At 46.0% G+C, this 21,399-nt stretch overlaps 2 protein-coding genes across 2 annotated transcripts; both read left to right on the top strand.

Moving 5' to 3' along the window:
- The first annotated feature begins 1,425 nt into the window (after positions 1 to 1,425).
- LOC139406510 (proline-rich protein 5-like) lies at positions 1,426 to 16,743 on the top strand. Its single transcript, XM_071149175.1, has 11 exons — positions 1,426 to 1,648; positions 3,327 to 3,454; positions 12,452 to 12,577; positions 12,943 to 13,023; positions 13,617 to 13,665; positions 13,784 to 13,841; positions 14,088 to 14,179; positions 14,448 to 14,588; positions 14,771 to 14,909; positions 15,012 to 15,299; positions 15,457 to 16,743. The coding sequence occupies exons 2-11, from the start codon at positions 3,327 to 3,329 to the stop codon at positions 15,714 to 15,716; spliced, it is 1,362 nt and encodes a 453-aa protein (XP_071005276.1). The 5' UTR covers positions 1,426 to 1,648; the 3' UTR covers positions 15,717 to 16,743.
- Positions 16,744 to 16,905: 162 nt separating this feature from the next.
- LOC139406543 (transmembrane protein 60) lies at positions 16,906 to 21,204 on the top strand. The gene is made up of 2 exons (XM_071149240.1): positions 16,906 to 17,084; positions 17,538 to 21,204. Exon 2 carries the CDS (start codon positions 17,612 to 17,614, stop codon positions 18,014 to 18,016), a length of 405 nt encoding a protein of 134 aa, XP_071005341.1. The 5' UTR covers positions 16,906 to 17,084; positions 17,538 to 17,611; the 3' UTR covers positions 18,017 to 21,204.
- Positions 21,205 to 21,399: the final 195 nt, after the last annotated feature.

Genomic DNA, 21,399 nt, shown 5'->3' with positions numbered 1-21,399 from the left:
GTGTCGACAAAAAAATGTTGACAAAAACAATGTACTCTACAAGCCGCCATTACCCGTCCCGAATTTTACCCTAGCCAAACCACCCGCTTGGTTCATTGGTCGTACGCGAGTTAAGTGGGTTTGTACAGTATTTTTAAGGATGTTAGGATTTGTGCATTCATGTCCTAAATGAATCATCATCATCATTAATTCATGTCATTGTTTTCAGTCACATAGATAGCTGTATATGTGAAAAATAAATAACCTCGACCTTTGTCAACATAAAAATATTTATAATGGCAGTTTCTCGACCAACCTTGTGCACTAAAGTGGCCCCCGTCATTCGTGTCATGATGATGTGACAGATGGCACAGAGGAGAGCCCTCTCTGCTGTGCTTAAACTGGGTGAGATTGGGGTCAATGCTGGATATAGAGCAGCATGTTTCTAACCTCATTAGTCAGGACTTTATGGGGAGATAGTGGTCATAATCAAAATGTGAATTGCACATTACATCTAGGCTACAGAAGCCCACAAGAATGTAGCCTGATAGCCAAGAGAATCTTGCCATGAGAGCTGTGTGTGTGTGTGTGTGTGTGTGTGTGTGTGTGTGTGTGTGTGTGTGTGTGTGTGTGTGTGTGTGTGTGTGTGTGTGTGTGTGTGTGTGTGTGTGTTGCGGACTCATCAAACACAAATGCATCGTTTGTAAATTATGTCTGAGTGTTGGAGTGTGCCCCTGGCTATCCGTAAATCATAAATAAATAAAAAAATTGTCCCGTCTGATTTGCTTAATATAAGGAGCTTGAAATGATGCATACTTTTATTTTTGAAACTACATTTACGTTTGATACTTAAGTATATTTAAAACCAAATACTTGTGTTTTACTGAGTGACTTTCACTTTTACTTCCGTCATTTTCTATTAAGGTATCATGACTTTTACTCAAGTATGACAATTGGGTCCTTTTTCCACCACTGGTAAATAGTTACAGCCTGTAACTGTGTAACTAGGAAAAATGATGTTACTAGTCTAATTCAAAACTATTCAGCTCTCCGGAAGGGGAATGTGAAGAGTGCTGTAAAATATAATATAAACATCTATAGGCCTAATTGAAATTGCGCATCCTGATCTTTCTTTTCCTTTTTACAACTTACTTGCTTGAATGAGAATGTTTATCTCGTCCACCCTACAACACCAGACACCAAAACGCGCGTACACGCTCACATGCCGCTTTCAAGACAACTTATAACACGGGAAAGTCGGAAATGTCCAACTTGAAACTCGTTACCACTTGAAAAATGTCTGAATTTACTAATATAAATTCTCTACGCAAAAAAAACGTATAGTTAAACCCGGAGATTCCGCGTTTCCGAGTTGTCTTGAAAGCACCAACAGACGCAAAACACGCAAGGCGTCTGGTCCAGTGGATCAGATCTCGTCAAAACAACACGGGGGCGAGCATGCATGCTCATGGAATGACTCCCGCAGCATAGGTCGCTGGCGCACCCCACATCTGCACCCAAATGGCTGTTTGGTCAGTGCAGACTGCGAATCAACAATGAGATAGACTATGGTGTTTATTGCTAATAGGCTATACATCAATGCTAGTGATCATCCATATATGATATCCATATCATTATATTATAAGCAACACGATCAGGAGAGAGAACGGTGAGTACGTAGCGTGCTATGGATGTGTGTGTACAGTGAACTTTGAATGATAGCCTACCGGGTAGGCTATTTATAGTCTAATTTTTAAGGTATGGGCGTCTGTTGATTGGGAAATCTAAGATAGTCTACTGTCGCATTGTTTACATGGGCTAGTTTGTTTGCATATCCTGTAGCACATGTTAAAGTTGTCTACTCCACGTACGCACTGTAATGTAGGCTACGTTCCTCCCTGTGACATGGCCATCGTGTTCTATGATGGGGATATATTTGGAATATATTTCCTTTGTGTAGGCTGTACACATCAAATATCGTATAAAGCAAGGATATTATTATGTAGTCTAGGGGTTCTCATAAATTAACGAGGTAAATGCCCTCGTTTTCAAATTAAAGCGATCGATCTCTAGATTGTTATGGAAGAAAAGGGACCTCAGCCGCTCCGCAAGAACAAATGCAGAATATCCAAATGAATACCCAGACTGGCGTGGCATGCGGGGCAGACAGTCCGAAGGGAGTGCGTGTGTGTGTGGAGTCTACGTCTGCTCCAACGGCCAGTTTACGCAGAGACAACAACACACGCCTGCCATACAAAGAGAATACACACCTGCCATGTTCATAGTCTGACACACATTGCCCCAACCCCTGGAAAGCCCCAGACGTGCTTGGATTCTCCGATTATTATTTATTAGATTAATCTGCATATTGTAATCTCCAGTCACAATTATTAGGCTACAGTATGGCATTAAGTAAATGGTACCATTGGAAGTAGGATTTGTTAGTTGAGTGAATGACTATTTTTTTTTAATTGGGTTGTAGGCTCCTATTCAATCATTACAAAATGACTATGTCTTTTTTAGGAACTGTCGTTACAAATTGCAACAGCCCTATATACCAATATCCTTTGTGCAGACACAACAGTGAGGCCTGGTTATTGTGTAGCATTAGACCTGTGTAATATAAGAAGAAATGTATCTCTAATTTCCTTTAGTCTCAGATATGCCCACTGCATGACGTTTTTAGGATCAAAACAACTCTTTATTGATACTCTTTGTTAAATTAACAGAGCGCCTAGAGTGTAGTTTTTCCCAATAACCAGCTGATGGCGCCCTAGTATTATTTGTCACATCATTGGACGACACCTTGACATACTATCAATGGAATACACATCGCATGCAAAATATTATAAACTAAAACTAACCCTTGTATTTCTATTGTGTGTGCATGCGTGTGTGTGTGCGTGCATGTAGACTGAATGAGTTTGAGTTAGCCTTAAACACCCTTTTGATTTCAAAATACCACTGTTGTTACACTTCTCAAATGACAGGCTGCTACAGCAACAGTATCCAGTGATAGAGAGAACATCCAATACCAGGCTGTTCAGAGTTCACTGTGGTTTTGACTGCTCTCTCTCTCTTTCCATGTGCTCAATGTTTCCTGGTTGGCTAGCTGCTGTGACATAATAATAATCTATAAAATATAGAGCTGACAGACACAATCAAGTTCCTATTCTGCATGATGAAGAGAAATGCCTGTTCTGTATATTACGGTTCTTTCTGAGCATTTGTCACTTTGAAACCTGAACCCAACCTGAATAATAAGACCCTGGTGAGTCAAGGTTTTCTTGCAGTTAATTGTGTTGATGAATTTTATGTTGTTGTTTTCTCAATGTTTCTTTTGGCAGATGCTGGATGGACTCCGTCGGAGACACAGCTCTCGCCCTTCCCCCCGACCCCTGTCACTCAACTTCACCACCTTCTCAGCCCCACCCCCAAGCCCTGATATTGACAGCAATCATCATCCAATCAGAAGGTGAGGATCAACTCAAAGGATTAACATTCAAAATGTGCCTTCTAGTTAGCCCTCTTATGAGGTTGGTCATAAAGCTATAGCCAGTCTGAAATCAACCCCTAGCCCCATTCCTTATGTAGTGGATGGCAGATGTCGCTACAGAGAGTTGCCCTACAATCTGATTGGTACAACTACCATGGAACTAACTGGAAACTTGAAAGAAATTGATGGGTGTCATAGGGCAGAATTACATTGTGGTGGCATGTTATGGGTATGCTTGTCATCGGCAGGGACTGGGGGGTTTGTTAGGATCAAAATCAATATGAAAGGAGCAAATCCCAGGTTAGAGGAAAACCCACCTCAGTCTTCTGAAAACCTAACCTTGGGATAGTTTTATTTTTCAGCGAGACAAGCACACAAATGTTAATGCCAAAGACACAACAGAATGGTTTTCCAAGACGTGTTGAGTGTTCCTGAGTGGTCTAGTCTCAGTCCTGACTTAAATTTGCTTGAAAATCTGAGACAAAGTTTGAATATTGCTGTCCATCAATGATTCCCAGCCAAATTTAACGAGGTTGAGCAATTTTTATAAAAACAATGGATATACACTACCGGTCAAAAGTTTTAGAACACCTACTCATTCAAGGGTTTTTCTTTTCTTTTTACAATTTTCTACATTGTGGAATAATAGTGAAGACGTCAAAACTATGAAATGACACATATGGAATCATGTAGTAATCAAAAAAGTGTTAAACAAATCAAAATATGTTATATTTGAAATAGCCACCCTTTGCAAACTCTTGACATTCTCTCAGCCAGCTTCATGAGGTAGTCACCTGGAATGCATTTCAATTAACAGGTGTGCCTTTTTAATCGTTACATTTGTGTAATTTCTTTCCTTCTTAATGTGTCTGAGCCAATCAGTTGTGTTGTGACAAGGTAGGGGAGTACACAGAAGATAGCCCTATTTGGTAAAATACCAAGTCAACATTATGGCAAGAATAGCTCAAATAAGCAAAGAGAAACGAAGAGAAACGATAGTCCATCATTACTCTAAGACATGAAGGTCAGTCAATACGGAACATTTCAACAGTTTTGAAAGTTTCTTCAAGTGCAGTCTCAAAAACCATCAAGCGCTATGATGAAACTGGCTCTCATGAGGACCGCCACAGGAATGGAAGACCCAGAGTTACCTCTGCTGCAGAGGATAAGTTCATTAGAGTTACCAGCCTCAGAAATTGCAGCCCAAATCAATGCTTCACAGAGTTCAAGTAACAGACACATCTCAACATCAACTGTTCAGAGGAGACAGTGTGAATCAGGCCTTAATGGTCAAATTGCTGCAAAGAAACCACTACTAAAGGACACCAATAAGAAGAAGAGACTTGCTTGGGCCAAGAAACACGAGCAATGGACATTAGACTGGTGGACATGTTTCCTTTGGTCTGGAGTCCAAATTGTAGATTTTTGGTTCCAACCGCAGTGTCTTTGTGAGACGCGGTGTGGGTGAACAGATGTTCTCCGCATGTGTATTTCCCACCGTGAAGCATGGAGGAGGAGGTGTTATGGTGTGGGGGTGCTTTGCTGGTGACACCGTCTGTAATTGATTTAGAATTCAAGACATACTTAACCAGCATGGCTACCACAGCATTCTGCAGCGATACGCCATTAGGTTTTCAACATGGTAATGACCCAACCCACCTCCAGGATGTGTAGGGGCTATTTTACGAAGAAAGAGAGTGATGGAGTGCTGCATCAGATGACCTGGCCTCCACAATCCCTCAGCATATATGGGAACTCCTTCAAGACAAAAAAAAAAAGCATTAAAGGTGAAGCTGGTTGAGAGAATGCCAAGAGTGTGCAAAGCTGTCATCAAGGCGAAGGGTGGCTACTTTGAAGGATCTCAAATATAAAATATATTTTGATTTGGTTTAACACTTTTTTGGTTACTGCATGATTCCATATGTGTTATTTCATTGTTTTGATGTCTTCACTATTATTCTACAATGTAGAAAATAGTAAAAAATAAAGAAAAGAGTTCCTAAGAGTTCTTCAAAGTTGGTCAAATCTTACTCTGATTCCCAGCTGTAATGGCTGCCAAAGGTGCTTCCAGCAAGTACTAACTCAGCGCAGTGGAGACTTTTCCAATTTTGATATTTCAGTTTTATTTTTTCTGAATTTGGAAAATGTTCTAGAACATTCTTTTACTTTGACAGTGTGGAGTAGGTTATGTAGATATATAGGGTAAATGTCACATTTAATCCCTTTTAGATGTAACTTTAAAGCAGCAAAATGTGAAAAAAGTTCAAGGGGGTGTAGACTTTCTTTAGACACTGTCATCAAATCAAATTTGATTTACAACAGGTGTAGACTTTACAGTGAAATGCTTACTTATGAGCCCATTCCCAACAGTGCAGAGCTAAAAAGTAAGACCACTATTTGCTAAAAATAAAAGGAAATAACGAGACTGTACACAAGGAGTACTAGTACCGAGTAGGTGTGCAGGGGTACGAGGTTGTTGATGTAATTGAGGTAGTACATCATGTACCTGTGGGTAGGGGTAAAAGGGACTTAGGCAATCAGGATATATAATAAACAGAATAGTAGCAGTGTATGTGAAAGTGTGTGTGTGTGTGTGTATGTAGGGTGTCAATATATATATATATGTGTGTGTGTGTGTGTGTGTGTGTGTGTGTGTGTGTGTGTGTGTGAGCGAATGTAGTATGTGTGTGTGTGTTGGAGTGTCAGTGTAGTATGTGTGTATATGAGAGAGAGCGAAAGAGAGAGCCTCAACCAAAAAAACAGAGCAAATTGGAACGATATCTGGCCCTAAACAGAGAGTACACAGTGGCAGAATACCTGACCACTGTGAAAGACCCCAAATTAAGAAAATCCGTGACTATGTACAGAGTAGGTGAGCATAGCCTTGCTATTGAGTGAGGTTGCCATAGGCAGACCTGGCTCTCAAGAGAAGACAGGATATGTGCCCACTGTCCACAAAATTAGGTGGAAACTGAGCTGCACATCCTAACCTCCTGCCAAATGACTACATTAAATATGCATATTTCCCACAGATTACACAGACCCACAAAGAATTTGAAAACAAATCAAACATTGATAAACTCCCATATCTGTTAGGTGAAATACCACAATGTGCAATCACAGATCTGTGGCCCATTGCCATGAGAAAAGGTCAACCAGTGGAGCACAAACAACATTATTGTGATAACATGCGTCTTGGTGAGAGGTGTAGGAGTCAGGCGCAGGAGAGCAGGGATGTCTGAGGAGCGTGTTTAATAATAGTCCAGCAATGCAAATGGCACAGAACAAAAATCCCAAAACTACGCTCTCGAATAATCGTGCAAACACACGGAGGAACTAACACAGTTCCGACACTTTACATACACGTGCGTAAATGCGAAAAAACAACAAACATCAAATACCATTGAACGCATTACACACAAGTCTAATCCTGCACGAATTACGGCAGGTAACAGTTTCCCTATATACCCACAGAAATCAAAGCAATTGAAAACCAGGTGTGAAAAGGAACACAGACAAAACAACCAGAAAAAGAAAAAGGGATCGGTAGTGGCTAGTAGACCGGCGACGCCGAGCGCCGCCCGAACAGGGAGAGGAGTTACCCTCGGTAGAAGTCGTGACAGTACCCCCCCCCCTGACGCGCGGCTCCCGCAGCGCGACGACGCCGGCCTCGAGGACGACCCGGAGGACGAGGCGCAGGGCGATCCGGATGGAGGCGGTGAAACTCCCTTAGCATAGGAGGATCCAGTACGTCCTCCACCGGCACCCAGCATCTCTCCTCCGGACCGTACCCCTCCCAGTCCACGAGGTACTGAAGACCCCCCACCCGACGCCTCGAGTCCAGTATGGACCGAACTGCATACGCCGGCGCCCCCCCGATGTCCAGGGGGGGCGGAGGGACCTCCCGCACCTCATCTTCTTGAAGCGGACCAGCCACCACCGGCCTGAGGAGAGACACATGAAACAAGGGGTTAATACGGTAATACGGGGGGAGCTGTAACCTATAACACACCTCGTTTATTCTCCTCAGGACTTTGAATGGCCCCACAAACCGCGGACCCAGCTTCCGGCAGGGCAGGTGGAGGGGCAGGTTTCGGGTCGAGAGCCAGACCCGGTCCCCCGGTGTGTACACCGGGGCCTCGCTGCGATGGCGGTCGGCACTGGCCTTCTGCCGTGCTTCGGCCCGTTTAAGGTACCCATGGGCGGCCTCCCAGGTTTCCCTTGAGCGTTTCACCCAATCGACCACCGCAGGAGCCTCGGTCTGGCTCTGATGCCATGGTACCAGGACCGGCTGATAGCCCAACACACATTGGAAGGGCGACAGGTTCGTAGAGGAGTGGGGGAGTGAGTTTTGGGCCATCTCCGCCCAGGGGATGTACTTTGCCCACTCCCCTGGCCGGTCCTGGCAATACGACCGCAGAAACCTACCCACATCCTGGTTCACTCTTTCCACCTGCCCATTACTTTCGGGGTGAAACCCAGAGGTCAGGCTGACCGAGACCCCCAAACGTTCCATGAAAGCCTTCCACACCCTGGACGTGAACTGGGGACCCCGATCAGAAACAATATCCTCAGGCACCCCGTAGTGCCGGAAGACGTGAGTAAACAGGGCCTCCGCCGTCTGTAGAGCCGTAGGGAGACCGGGCAAAGGGAGGAGACGACAGGACTTAGAAAACCGATCCACAACGACCAGGATTGTGGTGTTGCCCTGTGACGGTGGCAGATCGGTCAAGAAGTCAACCGACAGGTGTGACCAAGGCCGCTGTGGAACGGGAAGGGGTTGTAACTTCCCTCTGGGCAGGTGCCTAGGAGCCTTGCACTGAGCGCACACTGAGCAGGAGGACACATAAACCCTCACGTCCTTGGCTAAAGTGGTCCACCAGTACTTCCCACTAAGACATCGCACCGTCCTCCCAATCCCCGGATGACCAGAGGAGGGGGATGTGTGAGCCCACCAAATTAACCTGTCTCTAACCTCCAGCGGAACATACACCCGTCCCGCTGGACATTGTGGTGGAGTGGGCTCAACACGCGATGCTCGCTCAATGTCTGCGTCCACCTCCCACCTTACAGGTGCCACTAGACAAGAAGCCGGGAGGATGGGCGCAGGATCAATGGCCCGCTCCTCCGTATCATATAGTCGGGACAGTGCGTCTGCCTTAGTGTTCTGGGAGCCTGGTCTATAGGAGATGGTAAACCTAAATCGGGTGAAAAACATGGCCCACCTTGCCTGACGAGGGTTCAGTCTCCTCGCTGCCCGAATGTACTCTAGATTACGGTGGTCAGTCCAGATGAGGAAAGGGTGCTGGGCCCCCTCAAGCCAATGTCTCCAAACCTTCAGGGCTCTGACAACAGCTAGCAGCTCCCGATCCCCCACGTCATAGTTTCGCTCCGCCGGGCTGAGCTTCTGAGAAAAGAAAGCACAGGGGCGGAGCTTCGGTGGCGCACCCGAGCGCTGGGAGAGCACGGCTCCAACCCCAGCCTCGGATGCGTCCACCTCCACTATAAATGCCAAAGAGGGGTCCGGATGCGCCAGCACGGGAGCCGAGGTAAAAAGAGCCTTCAGGCGACCAAAAGCCCTGTCCGCCTCAGCCGACCACCCCAGACGCGTCGGCCCCCCCTTCAGCAGTGACGTAATGGGCGCAGCCACCTGCCCAAAACCCCGGATAAACCTCCGGTAGTAGTTGGCAAACCCTAAGAACCGCTGCACCTCCTTTACCGTGGTTGGAGACGGCCAATTACTCACGGCTGCAGTGCGGTCATCCTCCATCACCAACTCCGATGTGGAAATGCGATATCCAAGGAAGGAGACGGCCTGTTGGAAGAACGAGCATTTCTCATCCTTGACGTACAGGTCATGCTCCAACAGTCTCCCAAGTACCCTGCGCACCAGAGACACATGCGCGGCCCGTGTAGCGGAATAGACCAGAATATCATCGATGTAAACCACCACACCCTGACCGTGCAGATCCCTGAGAATCTCATCCACAAAAGATTGGAAGACTGCTGGAGCATTCTTCAACCCGTACGGCATGACGAGGTACTCATAATGGCCGGATGTGGTACTAAACGCCGTCTTCCACTCATCTCCCTTCCGGATACGCACCAAGTTATATGCACTCCTGAGATCCAGTTTTGTGAAAAACCGTGCTCCGTGAAATGACTCAATCGCCGTGGCAATGAGAGGTAGCGGGTAACTATACCCCACCGTGATGGAATTTAGACCTCTATAGTCAATGCACGGACGCAGACCACCCTCCTTCTTCTTCACAAAAAATAAACTCGAGGAGGCAGGTGAGATGGAGGGCTGAATGAACCCCTGCCCCAGAGATTCCGATATGTATGTCTCCATAGCCACCGTCTCCTCCTGTGACAGGGGATACACGTGACTCCTGGGAAGTGCAGCGCCTACCAGGAGATTTATCGCACAATCCCCTCGTCGATGAGGTGGTAATTGGGTCGCCTTCTTTTTACAGAAGGCGATAGCCAAATCGGCATATTCTGAGGGAATGTGCACGGTGGAGACTTGGTCTGGACTCTCCACCGTTGTAGCACCGATGGAAACTCCTACACACCTGCCTGAGCACTCCTCCGACCACCCCTGTAGAGCCCTCTGTTGCCACGAAATCCTGGGGTTGTGACGGGCCAACCAGGGGATCCCCAACACCACCGGAAACGCAGGAGAATCAATGAGGAAGAGACTAATTCTCTCTTCATGACCCTCCTGCGTAACCATATCCAGTGGAGCCGTGGCCTCCCTGACTAGCCCTGACCCTAATGGTCGGCTATCTAAGGCGTGCACTGGGAAGGGTTTATCCAGCTGAACAAGGGGAATCCCTAACCTGTTCGCTAAACCGCGGTCAATAAAATTCCCCGCCGCGCCTGAATCTACTAGCGCCTTATGCCGGGAAAGAGGGGAAAATTTAGGAAAAACAATCCATACATACACGTGACCAACAGGGGGCTCTGGGTGAGCCTGGTGCCGACTCACCTGAGGTGTCCGGGCAGTGCTCGGCCTGGCGTCTCGACTCCCGGGGGGACCCCCCCAGCACCGGTCAGCAGTGTGCCCTCTGCGACCACAGCTGGCACAGGAAAGGCCCCCTCCTCCGGTCGCCCTCGCTGAAGCACCTCCTAGCTCCATGGGTGTTGGAGTGGTGGAGCTGGGAGATGGAACTGACAGAGCCCGATCTGGACGTCCGCGGGTCGCCAGCAAGTTGTCCAACCGAATGGACATGTCGATCAATTGGTCCAAGGACAGGGTGGTGTCTCTACAGGCCAGCTCCCTACGGACGTCCTCACGCAAACTACACCTATAGTGATCGATCAAGGCCCTGTCGTTCCATCCCGCGCCAGCGGCCAAGGTCCGGAACTCTAGAGCAAAGTCCTGAGCACTCCTCCTCTCCTGCCTCAGATGGAACAGCCGTTCACCCGCCGCTCGACCCTCAGGTGGGTGATCAAACACGGCCCGAAAGCGGCGGGTGAACTCTGGGTAGTGGTCCCTCGCCGAGTCAGGATCGTTCCACACCGCGTTGGCCCACTCCAGGGCTTTACCTGCGAGGCAGGAGACGAGGGCGTTCACGCTCTCACCCCCCGAAGGAGCCGGACGAACGGTCGCCAGGTATAGGTCCATCTGGAGTAAGAAGCCCTGGCACCCGGCCGCCGTCCCATCATACTCCCTCGGGAGGGCGAGTCGAATTCCACTGTGCTCAGGCAATGAAGGAGAGGGTAGTGGTACTGGTTGGGGTGTAGCTGATAACGGTGTGGGAAGGCCACCTCTCTCCCATCACTCCATCGTCGCCATCACCTGATCCATGGCGGTCCCCAGTCGGTGTAACACTGCCGTGTGGTGTTGAACTCGCTCCTCCACGGACCCTGGAAGTGCGTCCGCTCCTGCTGACTCCATAATTATGTGGGTGCAGGATTCTGTGATAACATGCGTCTTGGTGAGAGGTGTAGGAGTCAGGCGCAGGAGAGCAGGGATGTCTGAGGAGCGTGTTTAATAATAGTCCAGCAATGCAAATGGCACAGAACAAAAATCCCAAAACTACGCTCTCGAATAATCGTGCAAACACACGGAGGAACTAACACAGTTCCGACACTTTACATACACGTGCGTAAATGCGAAAAAACAACAAACATCAAATACCATCGAACGCAATACACACAAGTCTAATCCTGCACGAATTACGGCAGGTAACAGCTGCCCTATATACCCACAGAAATCAAAGCAATTGAAAACCAGGTGTGAAAAGGAACACAGACAAAACAACCAGAAAAAGAAACAGGGATCGGTAGTGGCTAGTAGACCGGCGACGCCGAGCGCCGAGCGCCGCCCGAACAGGGAGAGGAGTTACCCTCGGTAGAAGTCGTGACAATTATGAATACCACCAATATATATCTGTTTGTTTATCCCCCCCATTATTCGTGCTACAACTATTTGCACATTGCTAAAACACTGTAAATAGCTGATAATATAGCACTTGAAATGTCTTTATCTTTTTAAAATCTTTTTGAGTGCAATATTTACTGTTTTCTTCTCACTTTTATTTATTTCACATGCTTTGACAATGTAAACATATGTTTTGTATGCCAATAAAGCCCCTTTGAATTGAGAGAGAGAGAGAGAGAGTAAAGTCACACCATGGCCCACCCCTTGCAAAGGACAGCTCTGATAGCCCCTCCTTCCTCCTCTCTCTCTCTCTCCCGCTCTCGCTCTCTCTTCTCCTCTCTCTCTCTTCTCCTCATGCTCTCATTAAGTCTTCTGCTCTGGTCTCTGCCTCGACCAGATGCCAGATGTCTCTCTTTCCCTCTTTCACATTGCACTCTTTCTTCCTCTCTTCTCTTCTCTTCTCTTCGCATGCCCTCTCTCTACTCCCCTATTTTCATTCTCTTCTAATATTTCAGTCTCTAGTCTTTGCTTTAGTTCAATACTTAGTGTGCTGTCTCTCTCTCTCCCTCCCTCTCTGCCTTTATGAGGACTCTACACAGGCTGAAGTTGATGAGCTCCCCCAGTCTCAGTGAACTGGGAAAGAGTGAGAAGGGATCACCGGAGGAGAGAGGAGAGAAACAGAAGAGGGCTGGGGCCAACGCTACCTGGAACAGGTATGCTGCAGCCTGACCATGCATGTAGTCTGTGCCTGTTACAGATGTAGGAACTTCATTTGATCACCCTCTTGCAGGATAACTTTACTCCAATGCAGGAATTGTAAAACATGTATTGTATTTTAAGTTTACAATTTCCACTTAGACATTTCAGATTTCCCTTACGAAAAATGCTTCAACCCCTACAATAATGTTTGTTAATTATAATCCATATAATAACTCACATTTGTTTTCCTGCTTTAGCAAACACGCTCAAATTAATATTCTACATTTGTATGAATATGAACTATCATCTAATGGGTAAATGTAATCTAAACAGTACATGTTGATGTGTGTGTGTGTGTGTGTGTGTGTGTGTTCACTAGCATCCACAATGCTGTCATTGCCGTCTTCCAGAAGAAAGGTCTGTCTGACAATGAACTCTATGTCCTCAACGAAGGTGTCAGGTGAGTTCTAAACACTAACAAACACACACACACACTGGTTTGCTAACATGGCATTTGTGTGTGTGTGTGTGTGTGTGTGTGTGTGTGTGTGTGTGTGTGTGTGTGTGTGTGTGTGTGTGTGTGTGTGTGTGTGTGTGTGAAGCCATGTGGCCTTGCCAGATGTCTCATTATCTTTCCAGACCTGACATTAGAGCCATCAGTTCTGTCATATCAGCCTCCATTATAGCCTAGTAAACAACTGAAATCACACGCATCACACACTTGGAGAGCTGAGTCAATCATAGGGTCTATTCCTAACACTGTTTCAACATGTACTTATACCACTGGAGACAAACATGAACAGTACGTTTAAAAGAGAAAGCTGGGTTGCACTTACCCAGATACCATGCAGTTATATGAGATGTACTGTACATTCCTTGGTGTGAATACATGTACCTACACAGTAATATACATGTACTTAACCAATAATATGCTATCATCTAATTTTACATAGTTGGTTTTGAAATTTTGCCTGTTTTGTGTTATCAGTGTATTGCACTAGTCAAATGTACCCTATAGCTCTAGTGGGTGAACTCCTGTCTTTGTTTACTCAGATACCTATTGAAAACCGAACTGGGGTCGTTTTTCACAGAATACCTCCAGGTAAGTGATGGTTCTGTTAAATGGTGAAATAATATCATAGATAGATTGTTTCTGATTGCGCCATAATATCATTTTTATGAAATATCAAGTTGTTTCATTGAACCTCTCTGTCCCTCAGAACCAGTTGCTGACAAAGGGCATGGTCATTCTACGGGACAAAATAAGATTCTACGAAGGTATTTGGGGTGTCTCACTGTTAATTGAATATTAGTAGATGTGTTTACAGAGTGACACAGTAGAGAGCAGTCAGTGCTCCAAAGAAGAAGAGTTGAACTGAAGCTTACATTACCTTTGTCAGGGTCTGTGATGTTCTGTGTTTAACACGCCCAAGTCATCTGGGGCCGTAGGTCCCTAGCAGCTGTGCATTGTGAGATTATTCTCTTACTAACAGCAGACAGTTTGTTCCTCCTGTTGGTGTGCAGGTCAGAAGTCACTGGACTCTCTGGCAGAGACATGGGACTTTTTCTTCTGTGATGTTCTCAATACGCTGCAGGCCATCTTTCACCCAGTACAGGTATCAATCCCCTGACTCTTTTCCTTCATCTCGCTGTCACTGGCTCAATCTCTATGTCACTCTGTCCTGACACTCCTCTAACCTGCTCACCCTCAATCTCTCTGTCTCTCTCTCTCTCTCTTTTTCTCTCTGTATTTCTCAGCAGACATTAAATAAGAATATTCTCTCAGGTATTTAAAGCTACGTTTTCATAACGTTACACCCCCCTCTCCTCACCCTTCGCTCCATTCTTCTGTCTATCTCTCCCCTTCTCCTCTCCTGTCTGCAGGGTAAGGAGCCCAATGTGAGACAGCTGGCTCTGCTCCACTTCAGGAACACCATAGTTCTGAGTGTGAAGCTGGAGGACGCTCTGTCTCGGCCCCGCGCCCGCATTCCCCCCTCCGTCACACAGATGCTGCTTATACTGCAGGTAGGTACAGTACGCCTCTCTTTATCGCTCACTTATTTGATCTCTTTTTCTCTCTCTCTTTCGCTCTCTTTTTCTGTCTTTATATGTTTCCCCTTTATATCTTTGAGTTGTTTTTTCTCTCTTTATCTCTCTCTCTCACACACACACACTCGCTCTGACCTTTCTCCTCTCTCTCCCTCTAGGGTGTCCATGAATCGCGGGGTGTGAGTGAGGACTACCTGCGTCTGGAGTCTCTGGTCCAGAGGGTGGTCTCTCCTTACCTGGGCACCCACGGTCTCTACTCTGGAGATGGCAGCGTGGCACACTGCTCTTGTGTGCTGGGTAAGAAGCATACACTGCGCTGTTCACTCTTCTCCCACTATGTTTTCTCTCTCCTTTGCTTTCTTTTCTCTTTCTCTTACACACTATGCCCCTCCCTCACAGAGAAGCGTTTGCAGTGGTGCTGGCCTAAGCAGCCTGTGGACCAGCCATCTAAGAACCCTGTGGTCCGTTCTAAGAGTTACAACATCCCTCTCCTCCTGACGCCCGTGGCAGAGTATGACCCTGATGCCAGCTCGGTGGGCAGTGGGGGCATCCGACGCCACTCTGCCTGTGAGATCATCTCCTGCCTGGAGGAACAGGGGCTGGCCTACGCTGACATAGCCTCCAGGTCCGATGCATCCACCTCCAGCGCCTCTGCTAACAGGCTCTGTGTGGTTCCACAGTTCAGAGGTAGGTCATCTGTCCTCCTCACTAGGTTTACGTTATGCATGCACTACAAACTGGAAACTTCCAGAGGCGCAGGATGGAAACGTTGCCAGAGTATTAAAAATAAGAAAATACTCTTGCCAGACTGATTGATTCTAACCCACAACCTTCCCTCTGTCAGGAACCATGGAGTCTCCTCTCCCCTCCCCCTCCATCCTCCCCCTCCACCTGCACTCCCCAGGACCCCTCCATGGGACGGAGGCAACAATGACCCTTACGGACATGGACAAGGCAGCCCCCTCCTCTCCACTCAGCGGATCCTCCAGCCCGGAGACCGTCATTGGACAGGTGCTGGACTCCCTGGACTTAGATTCAGATGGGATATTCATAGAATTCCCAGCCCCGCTGCTCAGAGTCAATGAGATATGGTCGGGAGATTAGGCAGAGCACTGAGTAAAGGGAATCATGGTTAGCTTGCCCTCCCCAAATATCTTATCTTAGACATTAGGGGGGAAATGCTAAACTGACCTTAGATCAGTGGCTAGGCGAGAGGCAACCTAGACCTAAAAAGATGGTTAAGTGCACTCCATACTTCTCCCCACAAGAGGCCTCTTTTTAGTCAACATTTACTTAGAGAAAAAACTAACTTTTCTAAGCATTTGATTAGATCTGAATATATCTGCTTTTTTGGGATGCTTATGTTTTGCGTGTTTTGAAACTTGACTCTCACCACTATGATGCCATACCTTGTAGGCCCTTGGATGTGGGCCCTTGGATTGTGTCTGGGTTTTCTTCTACAAAACTTAGAGCACTGCAGTTACCATAAAATTAAAAGATAAAAGTAGCTTTTGGAGTAAATACACTATGTGAATGTAATTTGGTCACATCTTGCTTCTCATTCTAAGAACCTGGCTTGTCCAATCTGTGTTAACCTGGCTTGTCCAATCTGTGTTAACCTGGCTTGTCTCATCTGTATGTTCCCCTTCCTCCTTCCTTTTTTTACTGTCATGCCAAACATGACATGTATGGTGTGACAATGATAGAGAAGTTGGCTAAAGTACTTCTGGGACCAGTCTGTCATCCTCTTTTCAAAGGTCATAAAGCATTCATGTTATGTATTACCCATAAAAACTAAATATTGAACTGTAGTTGTTGTTTACTGTTTACTTATGATGGGAAACATAGGGTTTAACGATAATTAATGTTGTCTCATTTACTGTGTTGTGTGGCACTTCAACTGTAAATAAATAGTTTTTTTAGGACAGCTAGGTATTGTGAAGTAAGCTTTTTAACTTAACTTGTGATTTCAATAAGGGCTTTTTAACTGAAGCTATTTTTATGATGTTTTACCTCAACCGTTTTTTAATACTTACTTTTTGACAATCTGTAATGAGACATTTTTATCCAAGGTTGTAATTATCATTCATTTGTGATATCAGATTTGAATAAAAATTCTAATGGCTAAGTACAGATTTCTATTGCCTTAAAATATACATATATATTTAGTGCAGTTACTTAATTTATACCATTGACTGAGCTAAACAAATATGAACACCTTTTGTGTACTTTACGGTAATGCTCGATTTCACGTATTTCTTTTCCTTCAATCAGAGGGCTGTTTTGTATGATTGACAGAGAATGGCCAATCCTAGTGGATAATAGCATGGTAAAAAACTGGTTTTTAATAACGACAACCGGAAGATCCCCTAGACACTTTTCGTTTTTATCGTAACGGAAAGTGCAATAAAATACAAGCTTTTCGATAATATGGATTTTAAAGATACTTAGGTGACAAATCCTCCGATCCAGGTAAGCAGAATGTTGGTTGGCCATATGTGAGTTCGGCTTGATTTAGCTAGCTAGCTAGCTAGCTAACTGCTGCTAAGCTAATGCTATTTTCGCTAACCAATATTGTTGTCATGCATTTATTTGACTAAATATAAATCGCAATGTATCCAACGCAAGCTAGATAATCTATTCATGATGATCCCCCATTAGAAGAAGTGTGTAAACTAGTAAACGTTAGTGTGCTTGCAGACTCAGACTGCACGTTGAAGAGACTAGTTCGCTACAGTAGTTAATGTTAGCTACCATCAGCATACGTTTAGCATGCCCTCAACCCACAAAAAAATCAACATTGCCAGGAGGACAACATTGCTATACCTTCCTATCACAACCTGTACAATCTGGTATGTTAGCTAGTATTGTCTCACATCATAGGTATGTATGTCTCTCCCTCATGTATGTCTCTCCTATCTTCAGGTTCGTCTCACTCTTGACTTGCCAGTGCCACAGTGTTAACGTTCCCCCTCCAGGGCACCACCCCCATCCCTTAAATGAGAATGTCTCTGGCCCAAAGAGTCCTCCTGACCTGGATCTTCTCCCTCATCTTCCTCATCATGCTGGTCCTCAAACTGGATTCCAAGATCCCCTGGAACTGGTTCCTCATCTTCCTCCCCGTATGGATTTTTGACACCATCCTCATCCTCATGCTCGTGGTAAAGATGGCGGGTCGGTGCAAGCCCGGCTATGACCCGCGTGGAGGCCAGCAGAACCTGCGACGGAGGGTGTGGTACCTAGTGGCCATGTTGCTGAAGCTGGGCTTCTGTCTGACGCTGTGCGCCCGGCTGGAGAGGCTGATGGAAATCTGGCTCAGTGTGGTGTGTGTCCCCCTCTGGGCCCTGCTGGTCGGGGCCATGGTGGAGCTGGGCTACAGTGTCTTTCACTACCGCAGAGAGTGAGAGGATGGAGAGGGAGAAAGATGGAGATTGATTTTATTTGCTCCGTCTAGGATATAAAGACTGCAAGTTAGTCTGTAGGGGAGATGAATGTGAGATTGTTGTAATCCACTGTAGGAGAAACTGAACTGAAGAATATGGAGATGAAAAATTGTTCATTTTCACTACAGCAAAGACTGAAAGAATGGGGGGAGATGGAAAAGGGAATTGATTTAGTTTACTCCACTAGTACAGTATGTAAAGACCACTACAAGAGAGACTACTACAAGAGCGAGTAGTGATATGGCAATATATTTTATGGGTTTATGCTGCTTACAAATGTAATCTTTATTTAACCCTAGTGATACAGCAAGAAATGTTGGTCTTTGCCATGATGGACTCTGGATGAGAATTCAGGGTATTCATAAGCAGACTGGACTTCCTGACAGACTGACTGATCTGTGCATGTGCCTTTGTTACTCTCAGATAACTGGGACCGTTAGGTCCAATGGGTTTATATGTGAACATTAATTATGTGTCTTTTGAAGTGGTAGGGATCTGTTTTTCTGTGGATACGGAGAAACACACACAAAAATAAATATTTACAATTCCTCAACTTTGTTGGATTGGTGTGAGCAGTATGACCCATCTTTCATTTATCTAATCACATGCAGATTAGTGACTACTTCAAAGGGAGAAATGAAGTGTACATTCTATAAGTGTTGGAACAAGGCTCTGAGGCTGATATAAAGAGAATTACATAACTGGTAACTTGACCCACTCCAAAGAGAACAGAGGCAGGGATTACCTGCCCTCTGGGGTGTTCTGTAAGAGGTCAGCTTATTGGTGTATCATGGACAGAACTCGTACTGCTACTGGCAGCCAGGGCATCGGGGTTAGAAAGTGCTATAATAACTAATGTCTTCTGTGATATTTTGTTGTTTGCTAAGGCAGAGTTTCTCAATCTAGTCCTGTGGCTCACCCAGGAGGGTGCATGTATTTGTTTTCTGCTCTAGTCAAGCACTAACACACCTGATTGTACTAAGCAAGTAATCATCAACTATGTTAGCGGAATAAGGCCAATGCATGGACCTGGGTTAGAACCAACATATTTTTGGAGTCTCACAGGAATGGATTGAGAAACACTGTACAAAGGGCCTGTTGCTCGCTGAAGGTCTGACAAAAACCTTTAGAACCTTCCCTTATTTTTTATCCGTTAAGCTACAGCCACACTCAGATGCGTGAACATGGATGAAATCATATGATTTTCACTCAGTGGCCAGTTTATTAGGCCACCCTGTTCACGAAAATTGATTGCTCCTACAGACAGTGAGTCACGTGGCCGTGGCTTGTTATATAAAGCAGGCAGACAGGCATCCCGTTACTGTTCGATAGAACGTTAGAACGAGTGACCTAAGTGACTTTGAGCGTGGTATGATCATCGGTGCCAGGCTCGCCCGATCCAGTATCTTAGAAACACCCGTCCTCCTGGGCTTTTCACGACCGACAGTGTCTAGGGTTTACCGAGAATGTTGCGACAAACAAAAAACATCCAGTCAGTGGCAGTCCTTTGGGCGAAAACAGCTCATTGATGAGAGGTCAAAGGAGAATGGCAAGAATTGTGCAAGCTAACAGGCGGGCCACAAACAGACATAACAGCACAGTATAACAGTGGTGTGCAGAACGGCATCTCGGAATACACAACTCATTATCCTTGTCATGGATTGGTTATTGCAGATGACCACACTGGGTTCCACTCATATCAGCTGAAAACAAGAAGTGGCGCCCGTGAGCACGCGATCACCAACACTGGACAATTGAGTGGAAAAACATTGCCTGGTCCATATCTGAACAGTGTTTCTAACCAAACCCAATAGATCATCTCTGGGATGAGGTGGAACGGGCTGTTCACAACATGAATGTACCGCCTCCAATCTGTAGCAACTCCATGATTCCATCGCATCAGCATGGGCCAACATCCCTGTGGAATGTTTCCGACACCTTGGCGGCCCCCCTTGGGTTGTGCCGTGGCGGAGATCTTTGTGGGCTATACTCAGCCTTGTCTCAGGATGGTAAGTTGGTGGTTGAAGATATCCCTCTAGTGGTGTGGGGGCTGTGCTTTGGCAAAGTGGGTGGGGTTATATCCTTCCTGTTTGGCCCTGTCCGGGGGTGTCATCGGATGGGGCCACAGTGTCTCCTGACCCCTCCTGTCTCAGCCTCTAGTATTTATGCTGTAGTAGTTTACGTGTCGGGGGGCTAGGGTCAGTTTGTTATATCTGGAGTACCTCTCCTGTCCTATCCGGTGTCCTGTGTGAATTTAAGTATGCTCTCCTTCTTTCTCTCTCTCGGAGGACCTGAGCCCTAGCACCATGCCTCAGGACTACCGGGCATGATGACTCCTTGCTGTCCCCAGTCCACCTGGCCGTGGTGCTGCTCCAGTTTCAACTGTTCTACCTGTGATTATTATTATTTGACCATGCTGGTCATTTATGAACATTTGAACATCTTGGCCATGTTCTGTTATAATCTCCACCCGGCACAGCCAGAAGAGGACTGGCCACCCCACATAGCCTGGTTCCTCTCTAGGTTTCTTCCTAGGTTTTGGCCTTTCTAGGGAGTTTTTCCTAGCCACCGTGCTTCTACACCTGCATTGCTTGCTGTTTGGGGTTTTAGGCTGGGTTTCTGTACAGCACTTTGAGATATCAACTGATGTACGAAGGGCTATATGAATACATTTGATTTGTAGAATCCATGCTCCGAAGGATTCAGGCTGTTCTGGAGAAAAAGGGTGTACCTAATAAACTGGCCACAGTGTACATCATTGTCCGTCAAAAGTACAACTCAAGTCAACTATTATCGGATGAGTTTGTCTGTCAAAAGACTGCGTTTTTTTGTCAGAGAATCATCATCCGTTGTCATTCATCCGGCACCTATTGAAAAAGCATCATCTCCATCCAAAATTCTCAGACACAAAATGCCATTGTGTCAGCAGCCTTACACCTATCAGATCAGGTTCCCTGAGATCTGTAGACACTGAAGGGGATTTGGGATATTCCCGGTCATGGCTTTGTCTGTAGGGCCCATGGTATGGGTTGAGAGTTCCACTTAAAAAAATGTATATACTCATATGGCAGTAGCACTATGGATGATTCTGTAAAAAAATGTGTGGTGTGCCTGGTATTATGTCCCGAGTGACAGACATGCATTATGTAAATCAAATGTAACTACATTGTTTGGATGATTGGTGGTTGTCAGTGTGTGCGATTGGAGTTGGGGTCAATTCAGTTTAACTAAGGGATCGATTCAATCTTTATTCAGTAAAATTTAAATGTAATTTGCGATTGAGCCGACATATGCAGTGTTTACTGTGAATACTGTTTTCTAACATTGCCTTTAAATATCAATCG

Source organism: Oncorhynchus clarkii, chromosome 1 (genome assembly GCF_045791955.1).
Source record: "Oncorhynchus clarkii lewisi isolate Uvic-CL-2024 chromosome 1, UVic_Ocla_1.0, whole genome shotgun sequence".
Classification (NCBI taxonomy): Eukaryota; Metazoa; Chordata; class Actinopteri; order Salmoniformes; family Salmonidae; genus Oncorhynchus; species Oncorhynchus clarkii.
Note: the sequence above shows the minus strand (reverse complement) of the source record. Positions and strands in the feature narration are given on the sequence as shown.